This window comes from Vigna angularis, chromosome 1 (assembly GCF_016808095.1).
Source record: "Vigna angularis cultivar LongXiaoDou No.4 chromosome 1, ASM1680809v1, whole genome shotgun sequence".
NCBI lineage: Eukaryota > Viridiplantae > Streptophyta > Magnoliopsida > Fabales > Fabaceae > Vigna > Vigna angularis.
The window spans coordinates 1,032,383-1,050,068 of NC_068970.1; the positions used below are offsets into that span (position 1 = coordinate 1,032,383).

Consider the following 17,686-nt stretch of genomic DNA (forward strand, 5'->3'; position numbering starts at 1 on the left):
AGGACGCTCGTCCTCAACTAGGATTCCATCCGGATGATAGAATCCCATTTCCAGTTTGTTCGCCAAGAAAACCGAACGGTCAGTGACCGTTTCAGTAACGAACGTATAACATTATGGGAATTAAAAGAATGGAAATTTATCAAAGAATACTAAGATACAACAGTGCTTGGCCGAACGCTCAAGCATAGCATTTTAATCACGAGGACGCTCGTCCTCAACAAGAGTTTCATTCGAATGAAGGAATTAACATTCCTAACATGTTACTAAGGAAAACCGAATGGTCAATAACCGTTCAGTACGAACGTACATATTCTTAAAAATTCTCTTACAATCCATTTTTCATTTCCAGTTCATTTCTCATATTTCCACTCGTTCATATCAAACAACTCTCATATTTCATACAATTCATATCATATAATTTCATATATTTCATTTCACCAAATCAACGAACGTTCATGCATTTAAATCACATCCAAATCATCATGTATCATTATCATGCAGTCAAATAACGAACGTTCATATCATCCAATTTCATCAAACATCATACATTATACTCATGCGAACGTGCATACAGCATACATCAAACCAGTTAAATTAAATAAGCTTCTCTTACCTCTTAGATGACTGAACGTTCTCAAACGTAGAGACACAACCCATCAACCACTGATTCTCCTACTGTCAACGCTCGTTAATCCACAACTTCACTAACCGAACGTTCTTCTCTGGAAGCCCTGGATGTCGTGCGTCCTTCTACGTTGCCGGAATACAGAAGGGAGGAGATGAAACGGTGGTTCCTTAGAGAGAAGGTGCAGAGAGTGTAGAGAGAAGGAGGAGAGAATTGAATTCTCAGAAATGAAGAAGAGAGGTGCGTGCAGAGGGAGTGGTATATTTCAGAACTCAGTTTCTGCTTCCCGCTCCGCCAGCGCACGTCCGCCCTGGCAGTCACGTTCCCGCTCTGCAATCGCACTACACCACGTTCTGACAGCCCATCCCGGACGCACGTTACACTCTGGCAGGCGCATGTTCTGCACTTCTAGTTTCTGACATCCCATGCCGAGCGGTCGTCCATTCAGAGCTGGACACGTGTAATCCACTCTCGCCGAACGAACGTTCACCCTGATGCCCATGCCGGACGTCCACTCCCAGGCGGACACGTGTATCCCACTACCAATTTCCACTACCGGTTCTGACTCAGCTTGGCGTGCGGCAGCTGGCGTCCGTCAGTGGGGCGTCAGACGCTGCAGTCTCCACGTGCGTTGCCGAGGTGGCTCGTTCTGCGCTCGCCACGTGAACTCCACCGAGCGGACGTCATTTCCGAGACCTGACACAAGTCAGTAAAATATTTATTATTTTATGTAATTGGATTTATATTTCATGAATGTTTACATTTTGAATGAACGTATTCACGATATTTTATCTTTTTACTATATATGATATAAATATAAAAACCTGATACTCTTACTCTTGCCTTAATTAGCAGCACCTTTATTTTCAGGACAATTCTCATTTTTCAGGACAATTCTCTATTCCTTCATCTCTATCCCTATCTTATCTATTGGACTTCCCTCAGTTCAGTGGGACCCTCCACTTCGGAATCAACCCATCAATCTTTGGTTCTAAACCATTCCTTAGTCTCCCTCTAGTTCACTGGGACCCTATTTTTTTTTTCTTTCTGTTTATTAAAAAACATATGTTAATATTTTTACTACAATTTTAAAATTCTATTACTACAATATATTGATATAAATTTGAAAATTTAGATTTCAAAATTAATCATAAACCTCGTCACTTTCTTCTCATTCCATTTCATATTTATTTATGCAAACGATTATAATCTCTCCAATGTTGTATTTTGTCCATTTGACCCTTTTCTTAACTATTTATGGAGTGAAATTCTTCGCTTACCAGTAGTATAACTATCTACTATTTTTTTCTTTTAGTTTTTTCATTTTATTTTTGGGTAAAGATTGAAATTTTTACATTTTGTGTGGGAGGTCAGTGACGAGATGACATCTGCTCCAAAATAGTATAGGATGATAGAATTTTGGAGTTCCATATAGGTAATGTTAGGTAATGCTGTTTCTAATAAAACTACCCAACGATGATTAATAGAGATTAAGGTAATCAATCACTATTAAGGAAACCTTAAATTATGATACACATACGAAATTTAGGTGTATGAAAGACAAAAGTTCATTAAATTAATAAATAGGAATATGTTGGAATTAGTCAATAGTAAAACCAATTCTAACGTACAGTCTTCACACTTGGTCTTAGTGTCCTCTCACATGGCCGTCCTTCCGTACAGTCTTCCCATGGTCGTCCTTTTAGGTCAATCTTTCAGGTCATCCACCATCTTCTCAGGATGTTCTCCTATGGCCATTCACCTAGGTCGTGCCAACTGGTAATGACTCGTTAAGCCCTTAATGCAATTAAGGTTTGATTGGGCTGCCATTAGGCTAACGAAGGGTAAAGACCCGTCACAGCTAGTATAAATAAAGGTCTCAAGTATGACTTTAAGGACACGATGCATATTATATGTATCACTTACTTAGTTAACCATTCGGTTATATTACTAACTTGAGCGTCGGAGTGCCTTTAACAGATGTTCGTCCACTCGACTTAGACAAGAAGAAGGAAAAGCGAGCAACATAACTTGGAGGATGGAGGACCATTAGGGAGTCCGTCCGGTCTTCAAGACAACCTGAAGTGGTTTGAGAAAGAGACTTCAACCCTATATCTGAAACACCAATAAATATTAATCATGACATAAATACATAAAACAAAAAGGTGAGGATTAAAAATAAAACATGCAAGTATAAATATCATCATGCAAAACTTTATTATGCATTCTAACATTGGAGAAAGAAAAAAAAAGAAGAAAGACAAAAAAAATATTTTATTTTCCTGAGTGAATGTAGATTCTGAGTTGAGTGTTTTGTATATATTTGTTTTGTAATTTTCTCATTCAAATAAAATGTTTGCAGCAAGGTGAAGAAGTGAGCATTTGGTTGATCTCCGTTACCATTTTTATTTATGATTATTCTCCATTTATATTGTTTTCATCTATTTAATTATAAGAAATATATGTTATTTCCTAATAATTGGTATCAGAAGTTATTATTGTTTATTATTATAAACGATTTAGAGGAAATAAGATTTGAGTGAGATCAATGGTTACAATAAAAAAAAAGGTAAAAATTGAAAAGGTAGACGGTGTGGACTTTAAAAAGATAGATTAATTGTATAAAAAAGATAACTAATATAAAAAAACTCAAAATAACTTTCGTCAAAAGTTTTTGTAAGATTAGCCATATAAGTTATTTTTTTTGTCAATACTACTATTGATTTTCTAATTATTTAACATGAATTTTTGTATATATATAATTATTAAACTCTAAACTAATATTTATTTACATATAGTTATGTAGCTTTATATGTTAGCTTAACTCACTAATTAAAATTAAATACTTAAATTATATACAACTGCACAAAAATATTTATACTTTTTATTTTATTATAGATAATTTTTTTATTTTGTAAATATTTTTTATTATGAGTAATATAAATATTTTTCTTTGAGTTTTCGTAAATATTTAATTATTAAAATTTAATTATTATTTTTACTTCCGTGTATGACATCATAAGTGGATAATTGAGGCAAAAGATGAAAATGGCCACTTGCAATGAAAAAAAATCACATTATAGTAGTGGAATGCATCATCCAACTGAAAGTTACGATAATATTATTTACTTATAGAATAATTACTTCTATAAAGGCTATCATTAAAAAAACATTCTTATTTAAATTTATTTTTAGACAATTTAATATTTTATTGGACGATTTTTATTCGCATTTAATAAAATTAGTAAATTGTTCCCACATATATATATATATATATATATATATATATATATATAATATTTTTACCAATTGAGCACTGTAGCGTGCTCATTTAAGATTTCATCAAGAAACATTTCAATTAAATAAGTATACAAATGCAATAATATATATACAGAGAGAGTGAGAGTTTGTGTGTGATTATAAGTTTTTAAAATATAGAAACTAAAACTGTAAGAAAAAGAAAAATACACAGAACCTTGTATAAAAATTAGAAAGTTCAAAATTATAATTTAATCTGATCTTTTATTCTACCACAAATAAATCATAATGCTGTGTTTTTAGTATTATATACATTAACTTTTTCCAAATTAGCACTATTACTTTGAATAAATGGTTTAACTTTTTCAAGGGTAGTCCTTCACTTTTTTAAATTCATTGTAGTTATATATCTGACATTAACTTTTATAAATAATCATTTTTTTCTCGTGTTTGTTTCTATATTTATTAATGAAACCACATATCAGTTAAACCTTAATTTCAGTTATACAACATAAAAAATAAAGGTAAGGGAAATGTATCTTTAACAATTTTTCATGATTTTTTATAACAATATGGTAGTATTGTGATTGATCCATTTCAAATATACAAATCAATAAAATAGTGACATACAATTTATTATTAAAAAATTATTAAAAAAATTGTTAAAATGTCATAATAAAAAAAAATCGAAAGAAAAACAACAAGAAAAAACAAAAAGCAACCGTTCCAAAGACTCCCTAGGGGATATCATAGGTATTATTTTTTAAAAAAAAAATTTCTACCACTCCAATATTATATCTTTCACTTTTTCTTTTTTAATTACAATTCTTCTACGCACTAATAAATAAGAGGAAGACATGTGGATACCAAATTTGAATAGAAATAAAATATTATTTTATTCGAATAAATAATTAAAATCTCTAGTAAAAGTATTACATTATTATTTGATTACTAACAAAGTTATAAATATTTTTTCCTCACTGAATAATTTACAACTATTTTAATAAGTACCAGTTTATTTCATAGTTAATTGTGAACAAGAAAATTCTTAAATAATGATTATTATTAATGATAAAAACAAATTAATCACTAATTTTTAAATTAGTTATTACAGCAAACTGATATCTAAATTGGTCACCGATATTATATATTAATATTTTGACCATCAAATGAATTAGTTTTTAAATTGATCTTTAATTAATTAATTAGATATTAATTATTTTGGTAGAAAAAAAACTTTGTAACTAATATTAATGACCCATTCAGAAAACAATTCATTATAACTAATTTAAAAACTATTTTAATTATTAATAATTTTTAGTTTATAATTTGATATTTAAATTAGTCACTATTGTCACTAAGAAGAAAAATTATTTTTAAGAAGAAAAATATAATAGAGGACTATCTTCTAAAATATATGAAAAAAATTTGAGAAAAAACATTTGTAATTCAAAGAATTTATAACAAAGTCTAAGATAATAACTGACTCAATAATCTTATAATGTTTCATGAAAGATAAAATTTAAAGAACATAAAAATCATGAACACAAGATTAATTTAAGAAATTAAATAATTTGTAAGTTTATTAAATTTTCTGGACAAGTAAGTCTCGCTAAGTAAAATGTTTTATTTTAGAATTTCTTAAATTTATGTACTTGACATACAAAAAATTAATATAGTATGCATTTGTATTTTTGAGAGAAGATTTTCTTGATTTTTAGATTGTAATTTTAATTTTTATAAAAGATTCAATTTTTGTAACGAATCTTCACTTAATCTATTAGATTGTGACGTGTCTTATTTTGTCTTCTATTCTTATTTATTTTTATTGCACCTTTTAAGAATTCAAATTAAAAAAAATAATATATTTTTTTATAGGATCATAGTAATATATATATATATATATTATTAAGTAATTTATTGATAGTAAAAGGTAATACAAATACATGTTATTGTGATATATGATAGTTAATATATAGTGAAATTGAAAAATTATAATAAAAATGTTTGCACATAATAATTTTTCTAGTATACGCGTTAATAAACCATAATTGTAATTGTAATAATATTTTTTTTTATCAAATTTAATTTATGATCATATATCTATAACCTTTTTGACTAAACGAAGAAGTTAAAGGGCACCGCACATATAAAGCATATCATTGGAACATTATAAACTTTATGTTTTATGACCACACACTTGTATCTCTTACAATACAACCAAATTCAACAAAAACAAGCAACCATTTTGAAAACTTCCTCGCCATCCCCAAATAATTTCAAATAATAAAAACCAGGAATTAAGCAAAAGTTATCATAACAAAAATAAAATACAATTAATTCCAAAATCTTTACGAGACTATCATAACAAAAAAAAATACAAAAAAGTGACCATATGTGTATGAGAATAATAAATAAATACAACTTTTAGCATTTGTATTTATACCGTACGTACTTGGTCTTCATATCATAATATATTTTGAGTCAACCCAAATCACATTAATAAATCACATTAATAGCTTTCATGTAAGGGTTCTTTAACAAATATTATTTTTACTTTTTCAAGAATTAAAAAAAATGTTATCTTAGTTAAAAAGAAAAAAAAACAGATAGCACTTTGATTTTGTTTATTTATGAGTATGTGGATTCCACTTACGTTAACGTCGTCTTTCATGCGTAGTACATGAGTCCAGCACGAGGCCTCCAACGTTTTCCTGACGTGGCGTCTCACCTGTCGTCTGAGTTGGCACCTACTCTACCACGTGGGTCCCACTCGCTTCACATGGTAATTTACGTTAGGCTGGAGATTAGAAAGTAAGCGTGTGACGCTCTTCTAAGCACGTGTCCTTCACACGCTGGAGCAAGCAAGGAAGAGAGTGATTGAAATACGTTACTGTATTTATATAAAATGTTTGCATTAATATTATTTCTAACAATACAATTAGTAAAGTCATTATATTAGTCAATAAGCGCGAACACACAAGTTAATATTAAATTTCACTGATATGTATATATGTTGAAAAGGTATCATTTTAAAAGTGTAATAAGTTTCAATATAACTTTATAAAACTAATTTTAAATTAATTTAAAAATACCTTTTCAAAAGTTAAGACATAGTTTTATTATTGAAAGTTTAACCTAAACTAGAAATAAAATTAATTTTTAATATATAAGTGAATGCAAATTTAATATTACAAAATGATTTTATTAAGTTTAATTAAATTTAAATTTCACTTCTTAATGTATATACTTCGATAAAAAGAAATATAGATAGATTAAAAATTTTACATCGATTATAAATAAAACTAATTTATATTATATAAACGGATATAACACATTATCTTACAAGTTGATGATACTATCAAATTATTCAATAGCCTCACCTTCAAAATGTGTATAACTCAATTTAAAAAAAGTGTTAAAAATACCACATCAACTAAAAATAAAACTAATTTATAATATAAAATAAGTACAAATCTTATTTTATAAATCAATTTTATAAAATTAACTTAAATTTAAAATCCACTTAATATAGTATTGTTAAAATCTATCTTAATGTTTCATCCACTATCGGCGCCATCAAATATGCATTAAAATACGTTTTATTTTTGTAATATCTTAGGATTATTTCAGAAATGTTTTAATAAATCAGTAATGTAATTTTTTTTCAAGCCACTCTTCAATTTAAAATGCGAAATTTGTGAAAGTTTTTTTCTCTGTTTGACTAAAATAAATAATAATAGATGTCAGTTTTGCATGGCAAAGAATTCTGCAGAGGTCAATCAGTCTTCTCGGGAAATGCAAATATACAGAAACGGTGGAAATTCAGGAGCTGGTGAATTTATAAACGAAAAAAATATGAGTATTATAAGATTCTTTATTAAAATATTATGATATGCCAATAAAATTTGAAATTAAAATATCAAAAAGTTCTTTTATTGAAATGGAAACGTAAAAACAATCTAGAGTAACTACCTGCCCAACTTTTTTTTAATCATGTCTTCACAAAATTAAATTACTTGTTTTATTTAAAATTTATTTATTTTTTGTTATTTTAGCTGTCAAATATTAGCATAACTATCTATGTATGAACAAATAAAAAGAAAAATTACCTTAATTATATAGTTAGCAATTATTCATTTATATCAAGTAAATCTACACCTAATACTAGATATACATTTTTTACGATTAATTTTGTTAAAATTATCATATTACTTTTAACACGAGATTATGAAATAGTTATTTTTAAACGTTAAAGAATTATTTTTCGTGTATGGTAAAATTAATTATGGTGGTTTAAGAAAGTATTAATTACCGATAAAATTATTTAAAAAAATATTAACTATTAATAGTTTGGAAAAATATACAGTTCCTTAATTATAAAAACAGGTTGTTATGAAAAATAACATAAAATTACAGCATTACAATGGGGGCACTTTGGGAATATCACATAAAATCTCACACTCCTTTATAAGGAGTACCTAGAGTGACATTTTGTCAAACAGAGCAACTCTCACTCTCAGATAACAAAACACTCTGTTTTTTCTTACAGTTTATCCATCTCCCATCTCCTTCATACCTTCACTCAATGGCGGCGTCCAAGACCACAACGGCGGACTCTGAAAAGGCCGAAAACGGAGATTCTCCGCCGGAGCGCTGTCCAGTGGAGGAGGTGGCTCTGGTGGTGCCCGAAACCGACGACCCATCAGTTCCGGTGATGACTTTCCGGGCATGGTTTCTGGGATTGGCATCATGCGTGCTCCTAATCTTCCTGAACACGTTCTTTACTTTCAGGACTCAGCCACTCACCATCTCTGCCATTCTAATGCAAATCGCCGTTCTTCCCATAGGAAGGTTCATGGCGTCCACGCTTCCCTCCAAAGAGTACAGCTTTCTGGGGTGGCGCTTCACTTTAAACCCTGGACCCTTCAACATGAAGGAGCATGTCATCATCACCATCTTCGCAAACTGTGGGGTGTCCTTTGGAGGGGGTGATGCTTACTCCATTGGCGCCATTACTGTCATGAAAGCTTATTATAAACAGAGTTTGAGCTTTCTGTGCGCCCTCTTCATCGTCTTAACTACTCAGGTTCGCTTACCTCTTTCAAATTTTGTATCTTTGCTTTTCATTCATTCTTTTGAGTAAAAGGGTGGAACTTTTAGAAAGTGTGTGTGGTTTGGTAATATTTTTTATTTATTTCTTAAGGGAACTTTTAAAGATAATTATTATTTTTCTCTTCTCTTCGTAAAGAGATTTGTGGGTGATGGGTGGATGGGACATAAATAATTCAGTCTGAATGTGTATTTATTAAAAGATTAAATGAAGTCTGTCTTTGAGATCTGTAAGGATTGAAGATTTCTTTCATTGGTATGCTGTCTTTTTAATATTAAAATCTGTTTCTTCTTATATGTTTTTCTTTTCTTTGGAGCATATATTCTGTTCAATCTGCTTGTTGAAATTTGCTTTTAAACTTACTATTATTTTGAATGATTGAGTTGCAGATGTTGGGGTATGGATGGGCTGGGATTCTGAGAAGGTATCTGGTTGATCCCGTTGAAATGTGGTGGCCTGCAAACCTTGCTCAAGTGTCACTCTTTAGGTTCGTTCTTCTTCTTTTCTTAAATGTTACGTTTTATTAAACTGTTTAATTACTTGTGATGTTTCATTTTTTCTGGTGCTAAGTGCTATGCTAAACTAACTACTGGAACTTTCCAATGAACTATTTAACGGTTTGTTTACACATACTATTTGACTAAAAAGTTCAGTCCAACCAAATGAAGGCAAAACAGATGCAGAATTTTACTTATATTCTTATTCTATAAAACACAAAGGTGGTGGTCTTGCTGCATAAGAATTTATACTGAGTTATATCAGTAAAGATAAATCGAATCAAGTCTGTCGTTGACTAATTGATTACTTGTAATTTGATTGAATAAACGACTAGTAATTCTTAGCCTGTAATTGGAACGAAGGAGTGCGCACAACCAAAATACCAAAATTGTTGCAATATTCCTTTTGCAAGTGAGCATGACATTGAAATTGAAAAGGTAAAGTAGAATATATATTAACACTAGGTTGTTGTCAATGTTGCATTGATTACTGTAGAATTGACCTATAGCCAATTATTGAGTATCTTCTCCAAAAGAGCTTACGCAACAGCAAAACCATTTTTTTTATTAAAGATTCTTCTATTTAGTCGTTATTATATCCTCTAATGCTACTTTGATTACATCAATAACCTTATGCTACAGGGCACTCCATGAAAAGGAGCAGAAATCAAAAGGTTTTACTAGGATGCAGTTTTTCCTCATTGCCATGGGTGCAAGCTTCTTGTATTATGCACTCCCTGGCTATCTGTTCTCGATCTTAACCTTCTTCTCGTGGGTTTGCTGGGCATGGCCAAATAGCATCACTGCACAGCAAGTTGGATCAGGTTATCATGGACTTGGGATTGGTGCCTTCACAATTGATTGGGCAGGGATTTCAGCTTACCATGGGAGCCCCCTTGTTTCACCATGGTCTTCCATTGTTAATGTGGGAGTCGGATTTATCATGTTCATATATATCGTTGTGCCTGTGTGTTACTGGAAGTTCAACACTTTTGATGCCCGTAAGTTTCCTATATTTTCTAACCAATTGTTCACGAATACTGGACATAAATATGACACTACCAAGATCTTAACCCCGGAGTATGATCTTAACATTGATGCATACAACAAATACGGCAAGTTATACCTTAGTCCTCTGTTTGCATTATCAATTGGATCGGGTTTTGCAAGATTTACTGCTACTCTCACTCACGTGGCACTCTTTTATGGCAGGTAGGTTACGCTTTTAACATGAATTTATTTATAACTTGATTGCCTGAAGTCACTTTATATGAGATCACTTTTAAATCACTTTTGAGTGGTAATTGTATATATGAGTGAATGATGTGCTAATATCTCTACATGTTAGATATGGAAAAGGATCAGAAGGCTCTGAATACTATCAATCCTTCTAAATTTTCATCCATGTATTCTTTATTTAAAGTAACATATGTAGAATAGTTTGAGACTGAAATAGTTTCTTTTTCTCAGAGATATTTGGAGACAGAGTAAATCCGCCATGAGTGGTGCGAAATTGGATGTCCATGGTAGACTCATGCAAGCTTATAAGCGAGTACCTGAATGGTGGTTCCTCAGTATATTGTTTGGGAGCATGGCACTATCCATGCTAATGGCCTTTGTGTGGAAAACTGATGTGCAACTTCCATGGTGGGGTATGCTCCTTGCTTTTGGTTTGGCTTTTGTTGTAACCCTCCCAATTGGTGTCATTCAAGCAACTACCAACCAGGTACTATCTCCAATATTCCTGTCCCATCCACTATTATTTTGATGCAAAGTTGGAAGCAATAGAGATTTAACATTAGTTTGTTTTCTGAATCATGTGGCAGCAACCTGGATATGACATTATAGCACAGTTCTTTATTGGGTATATCCTTCCAGGAAAACCAATTGCAAATTTGCTCTTCAAGATTTACGGGAGAATCAGCACCGTCCATGCTCTCTCTTTCTTGTCAGATCTCAAACTAGGCCATTACATGAAAATTCCTCCACGATGCATGTATACCGCTCAGGTATGTGCACCTTCAAATCTCCTAATCCAATTCCTTTCATGCTAGAATTATTTCTTTTTCTTATTCTCTAGTTGCTTAATTCATTTTTGGCCTATAACCTCGAAACAGCTTGTGGGAACTCTTGTTGCTGGAGTAGTGAACCTTGCAGTGGCTTGGTGGATGTTGGATAGCATTAAGGAGATATGCCTGGATGATAAACTTCACCATGACAGTCCATGGACATGCCCCAAATACAGAGTGACCTTTGATGCATCTGTTATATGGGGTCTGATTGGACCAAAGCGGCTCTTTGGACCCGGTGGGTTATACAGGAACCTTGTGTGGTTATTCTTGATTGGAGCAGTGTTGCCCGTTCCTATTTGGGTGTTGAGCAAAATCTACCCTGACAAGAAATGGATACCACTCATAAACATACCTGTCATAAGCTATGGCTTTGCTGGAATGCCACCGGCAACTCCTGCTAATATTGCAAGTTGGCTATTGACTGGAATGATCTTCAATTACTTCGTGTTCCGCTTCAACAAACGTTGGTGGCAGAAGTACAACTATGTACTATCTGCAGCACTAGATGCAGGCACAGCTTTTATGGGTGTTCTAATATTCTTTGCACTGCAAAATTCTGGCCATATGCTCAAATGGTGGGGAAGTGAATTGGACCATTGTCCCTTGGCCACTTGCCCAACTGCACCTGGAATTGTGGTTGATGGGTGTCCGGTATTCAAATAGAGAACAACAACAATGAGCTTAGCTTTTTTCTTTTATGTTTGTTTGGGGTGGGGACAAAGCTAGGCTTTTAGTACAGCTATAACCTATATAGGGTGAAAGCGGAAGTAATAACCAATTGCTTAGCAAAATCCTGTACATGCTTGTCACTGTTGTTAGTTATATGTCTCATAATAGATGAGGCTTTTTTGGTAATGGAACGAAGTATGACTTCTAATGCTTTTTGAAGGCTTGAAAAAATTCGCCTGCACTCATCTTTCAGCACTTCAGAACCATTATACATGGCGTTGCAAATTTGTGGCCTTAGAAGAAAGAGAGACGTGCTTAGTAGTGGCGTGGAATCCAATTCCAAAGAGAAAACAAGATGCTTGTAATCTCATCAATTAAGATGCCATCGTAGTGTTGTAACTCATTCCATTGTTGGAGATATTTTGTTCCCTCTTTTATACTAGTTAGCTAGCCTTGTTTCTTTCCCTTATTCCATTCCCAAGCCCCACCAAAAAATCACCTCTTAACCAGGTTTTTAGTTTTAGAACAGCAACACCTTGCTACTAAAAAATAAAAAGGAAACAGCACAGTATGCAGTCCCACTAACACATTTCTTCTAAAGATCATAAAATTATTACAAAGTATAAAATTTCAGGCCTGATTCATTTGAATCTGTAAGTCCTTAAATTCTCTAAAACTTGAATAGCTATTAAGAAGTGAAATATAAAACTTAAATACAGCTTATTATAATATAGAAATGAAAAACCTGATTTTTCCCCTCTTTCTGTTAGATATCGGAGGAAAATTCTTTAGATAAGAGACAAACTTGAAAGGGCTAAATTAATTCCACTTGATTTGACCATTAACATTCAACTTTGCCGGTCCTTAGTAATATCTCAACTCCCAAATAAAAAAATTGAAACAAAAAGGTTTGGATATTAGAATAACTTGCATCTTAAATAGCAGAAAACGTGTTCATCCATCTCTCTAGAAGAGAAGAGGATCCATATCTGGAAATCACATTTGATGTTTCCATGGGCTTCATTCAATTTTTACAATCTCCAGTGGCAAACTATTTTCCAAAAATATGAAATATCAAGCACAAACAAGCAAATTTCAAAACAGCTTTCCAGTAATTCTCAGATTGAAAAGTAAGTAGCGAGCATCCTGTTTTATTCGTATTTAAGCTTTCAATAAACGTTATCCATAAAAACATGACATTATAGGCAAACATGCACGTGTAAATCTGCGTGGCCAACATATTAAAGAACCATAATAAAATACAAAAAACTCTATGTCCAGCAAGATATTGAGAAAAAAGAAGCCCAGTTATACCACCAGAGATCAGTTCAAAGTAAACGAATCATCTGACCAAAAGAGAAGGAAACGAATCGCAAATACCCTTAAAAAATTATCACACACGGAATAATAGAGCACCAAATTCAACCATCAGAGTCCGCAAAACTAGAAAATAAAATTGGGGAACGGAAAATGAATGTGTGATAAGAACCTCTTAAAAATTATTTTTATCCTCTTAATCACTCAACCAAAATTCCTAGAGAACAGCACCACCAAATAATTAAGAGTTGAAACTAAATTGTTTGATGATTGACCATCAAGTAATTGCATTATATATAATACAATCTTGACTTACTTGTGGCGATCCTTATGTTGCTTTTCATTTCTCTCTTGTAACTATTCCGATACAAAAACTCTCTATGAACTAATAGAAAGCGCTAAAAGTGTGTTCCATATGAATTATGTATATGGTTTACCTTACAACGACTTGTACAGCACCACAGTGACATATTTGGCTAGAAACCGATGAGTTGTACCAAGACCAACAACTGCAGGACTGCTCTTTCCTTTCTGCGTGTAAAGATGATTCAGAACTCCATGTTGAGGTCTTGACAAAGGAGGTTGGATTTCCATATTTGTTCCAGACACATTGAGCAGTGTCATTTGCAAGAATGGGGGAACCAACGGTGGCTCCTTAGCATAATCTTCGGAACTAAGCTGTAAGTTATCATAGCTCGACTCTGGTGATTGAGGAGGCTCAAAACTGGAAATGCTTCCAATATCTTCAGGAACATAATCCTACACATACATTACATAACTTTGTTATTCTCAATTTAGTTACCAATGGCTTCTAGCAGTAAAAGGATGCAAACACTCAATTTTACTTATAAAAGATATGCTACAAGATTAATTACTGGCTACTGTTCATGTGTTAATTCAGTCCCATGAGAGAATTTCAAAATAAGTAGCTATGCAAAAATGAAATATCAAAACACTAGATATGGAAAACTATTCTACAACAACCATCCCAAAAATCAATTCATGCACATCAAGGTCCGCTATGCTATAAACAAAGAAGATTGCCACATTTATACCTAGTTAACAAGTGAAACAAAAGTACCAAGAGGCTATAAGTAGAAGGGGTCTATGCGGCTTGACCCCTCAGGTGCAGTTTTTTGTATAATAATAATAAAGAAGAGACTCTGAAATACCACCCATCTAATCTAATTTCAATTGCTAGAAGCCAAAAAAAGGGATAGAAAAAAAAAAATTCGTTGATTGAATTGAAATGAACAAAGGAGAAAATCTCCCCTTCCGGAGTTTCCCTTTTTATGCAGACCATAACAAAGCCAATGCTCAGTTTACAAATGATAACAGTTCTATATCCCAAGTTTCCCGATATCCTCCTAGTTATCTCATGAAGTCCTTCTAACTAATTACCATAAACTAACCGACTATCATAATAGCTGTCCTAACTACACAAATATTTTTTGTGTTTTTGGAGGTGGTGGTGGGGTGCTAAAATAGTCAAAAAGTTGAGAGAATAACTAGTACTCCCTTGGCAGACTAGGGACTCTTACCAGCAAGTAGCGCAGGGCATTGTAAATTGATCATCAAAATCTTGAATATTTACAATGAACGTTATGTTTAAGTAGTTTACATTGTTAATAAAGTGAAAATGGTTAAATATTTCACTATTTCTTCTTCCAATTTTAAAGTCTTTCTATACTAAGAAGTGTGCTTTCCAGCCTCAAGTTTTCGCCATTAACTATTTTGATTAACAGGCATATTCGTTATTATTAGATCATTAACCAATTTGACTTTTATTCTGGCAGGAGAATGACAAAAAAATCAGTATTTAGTTTTCTTTCATTACCCTATACCCCTTCTTCTAAAGCTCTTTTATGTTACTACCCCGAAGACTGCGACTCAATCACTCTCTACTGCACTTCACTTGAACCAAGATTGATCAGAAGCCCATTTCAAGTGGATTCCGTGTCAATAAAATTATCATTATGTGTTAATAAAAAATAAAAAGGCATGCTGAATCTAAAGCTTTACAAAATTTGGCTTAGTACTTATCCAAAAGTATTTAAAAACTGACGACTCCGGTAGTCCGTGTTTTGCTAGAAAAGGGGATTCAAAGCTTTGTGCCCTCTGTGCAACATCAGACACAGAGTAACAAGAATCCAATCTATTAGTATGGAGAAGCACCATCAAGAAGTGCTTCCATCGAAAAGGAATAAAAAACACTAAGTTATCATCTCAAAAGCCCTGCTAATTTCCCTTCACAACTCAATGAATATATTCACCCGGGACAACAGTTATGATTAGACATTGAAAAAACATATCCCTGAAATGAGTTTTGGATCATATTCATCCGAAACAAAATTCTTGCAAGAAGTTAAGGAACGTGCAATCGAAGAGTGTGAAAAGGAAGAAAATAAAAACCTCCAGGGAGAACACAATCGTAGGGTTATATGTAGACCAAAACCGGGGCACTAGCTCCAAGGAAAAGAGAAAATGAACAAATGTTTCACACTATCAAAGAAGAGAAAAGTGCATTCAAGTTACTGAAACTAACAAGGCTTGCCCTTTACAATTCAATCTCACTGGATTTATAATTTTGCACGAGTTCATACTGTTAAATTAATGTTCCTGAACATAAGCATAATTATTATCTCAAAACGACATAGATTGACCTTAAAATTTCAATTTTGTTTGAGTGTAAAATATGTCAATATATATGAAATAGTACCTGTAAGTCCAAGATGTTGTAAGCATCCCCGGCATCATCACGGGCCCAAGGCGAGTCTGGAGTATACCTCCTCAATCCATCCACAATAAATCTGTACTGGTAAACCCCAGATGGCAATACCTTCATTATTGCAAAGTCTTTCCCTGATCTCTGCAGGGGCATTCTAAAGAACAAAGAATATGAGAATCCAAGAAACAAGAAAAGAAGCCATTTAAGACAAGTAAAGAAGATGATAAAGTTTTTAAACCTTGTTTTCCAATTATCCCACGATCCCTCCGCAGAAACTTCCTTTCCACCATAACTCCAAGTAATCATAGTTGGAATTCCCAGTTCACTGAACATATCTTCATACCCTGAAGTTATCTCCACCGAGGAATAACTGGGGACATGTATCTCCTCAGGTGTTTGTAGCGGGGCCTCAGGAAGCTACACAAGGGAAAGGGAATTCTGGAGAATTGATGAAAACAGAGAGTCCACGGAAGAGCAGTATACAAAAGAGGTAGGAAAAGGGCCACATCGAATCCATTAACAAGAGAACGAAATTGAGAATCGATCTTAGTAAAGAGGAAGCACCACAACACATGAAAATTAGAAGCAGAAGAGAAGCAACAACAAGTTGCATGAAAGACGAGAGAAATTGAATGAAAAGGATTACTGCTAATTTAAGATATTATTGAGAGAGTGGAAGTACCTGAGGAGTGAATACGAAGGGAGAGATGGTGGGAGGAGAGTGAGGCATGGCGTTCCCATCAGCAGAAGCTTCTTCTGCTTCTTCTTCAGAACCACGCACGTTCACATTACCCATTCTCAACTCAGAGGAAGAATGGCCAATGAAAGGGAAAAAGATGCAAACTTCAAGAAGAAGAAAAAGAAGAAGAAGAAGAAGAAGAAAATTCTCCGACGAGTTTGGAGGGCGGAGCAACACCCTGCAACAGCATCACCACCGCCTCATTTCTTTCTTTTCTTTAAGATCCTTGTTACTTAACCACCTTTATAAACAAAAAACTATGCATGACATTCTTAAAAACCAAAATTTCCAGAAGATCCTTAAAAAAGTATAAAATTGCAGTCACATGGACCGGGTAAGAAATTTAAAAACTGAATTTTTAATAGAACTGTAAAATATATTGTTTTGTGAATTTTTAAAACCTTTAAATTATTATTAAAAGGGATAATTTGGGTTCATCCGATTCAAGATTGATTACTTAGTAAGTCAATTCAACCAATTCATTTATTAATTAACTAAAAAAATTTAAATATGTGACTCATTATAAATTAATATAGGTTAATGTTAAACTTCAAAGACAATTCGAAATAAAAAAGAAAATATCATATACTTCAAATGTATTTTAAAAGACAAAATGTAAACAAATAAGTTTATAATATTTATCAATTTTACGTCACTTATCCATTTAT

The 17,686-nt window shown here is 32.7% G+C and overlaps 2 protein-coding genes across 3 annotated transcripts; one reads left to right on the top strand and one right to left on the bottom strand.

The window, feature by feature from the left end:
- Positions 1-8,276: 8,276 nt before the first annotated feature.
- LOC108324924 (SNF1-related protein kinase regulatory subunit beta-2) lies at positions 8,277-17,251 on the bottom strand. Of its 2 annotated transcripts, XM_052871897.1 has the most exons (5): positions 16,962-17,251; positions 16,518-16,696; positions 16,271-16,433; positions 13,989-14,310; positions 8,277-8,901 (listed from the first exon to the last, which is right to left on the bottom strand). In XM_052871897.1, exons 1-4 carry the CDS (start codon positions 17,073-17,075, stop codon positions 13,990-13,992), a joined length of 777 nt encoding a protein of 258 aa, XP_052727857.1. In that variant the 5' UTR covers positions 17,076-17,251; the 3' UTR covers positions 8,277-8,901; position 13,989. The 2 variants fall into 2 exon arrangements, with proteins under 2 accessions (XP_052727857.1, XP_017413368.1); XM_017557879.2 differs by lacking the exon at positions 8,277-8,901 and having other exon boundaries at positions 13,793-14,310.
- Positions 8,472-12,676, top strand: LOC108319699 (oligopeptide transporter 3). The gene is made up of 6 exons (XM_017550925.2): positions 8,472-8,972; positions 9,386-9,483; positions 10,136-10,705; positions 10,964-11,219; positions 11,320-11,502; positions 11,611-12,676. The coding sequence occupies exons 1-6, from the start codon at positions 8,472-8,474 to the stop codon at positions 12,226-12,228; spliced, it is 2,226 nt and encodes a 741-aa protein (XP_017406414.1). The 3' UTR covers positions 12,229-12,676.
- Positions 17,252-17,686: the final 435 nt, after the last annotated feature.

Coding starts and splice junctions, on each gene's coding strand:
- LOC108319699 (XM_017550925.2), top strand. CDS start 8,472: ATGGCGGCGTCCAAGACCACAACGGCGGACTCTGAAAAGGCCGAAAAC. Junction 8,973..9,385: donor TCATCGTCTTAACTACTCAG/GTTCGCTTACCT, acceptor ATTGAGTTGCAG/ATGTTGGGGTATGGATGGGC. Junction 11,220..11,319: donor TTCAAGCAACTACCAACCAG/GTACTATCTCCA, acceptor ATCATGTGGCAG/CAACCTGGATATGACATTAT.
- LOC108324924 (XM_052871897.1), bottom strand. CDS start 17,075: ATGGGTAATGTGAACGTGCGTGGTTCTGAAGAAGAAGCAGAAGAAGCT. Junction 16,697..16,961: donor CCTTCGTATTCACTCCTCAG/GTACTTCCACTC, acceptor TCCCTTGTGTAG/CTTCCTGAGGCCCCGCTACA. Junction 16,434..16,517: donor TGGGATAATTGGAAAACAAG/GTTTAAAAACTT, acceptor TTTGTTCTTTAG/AATGCCCCTGCAGAGATCAG.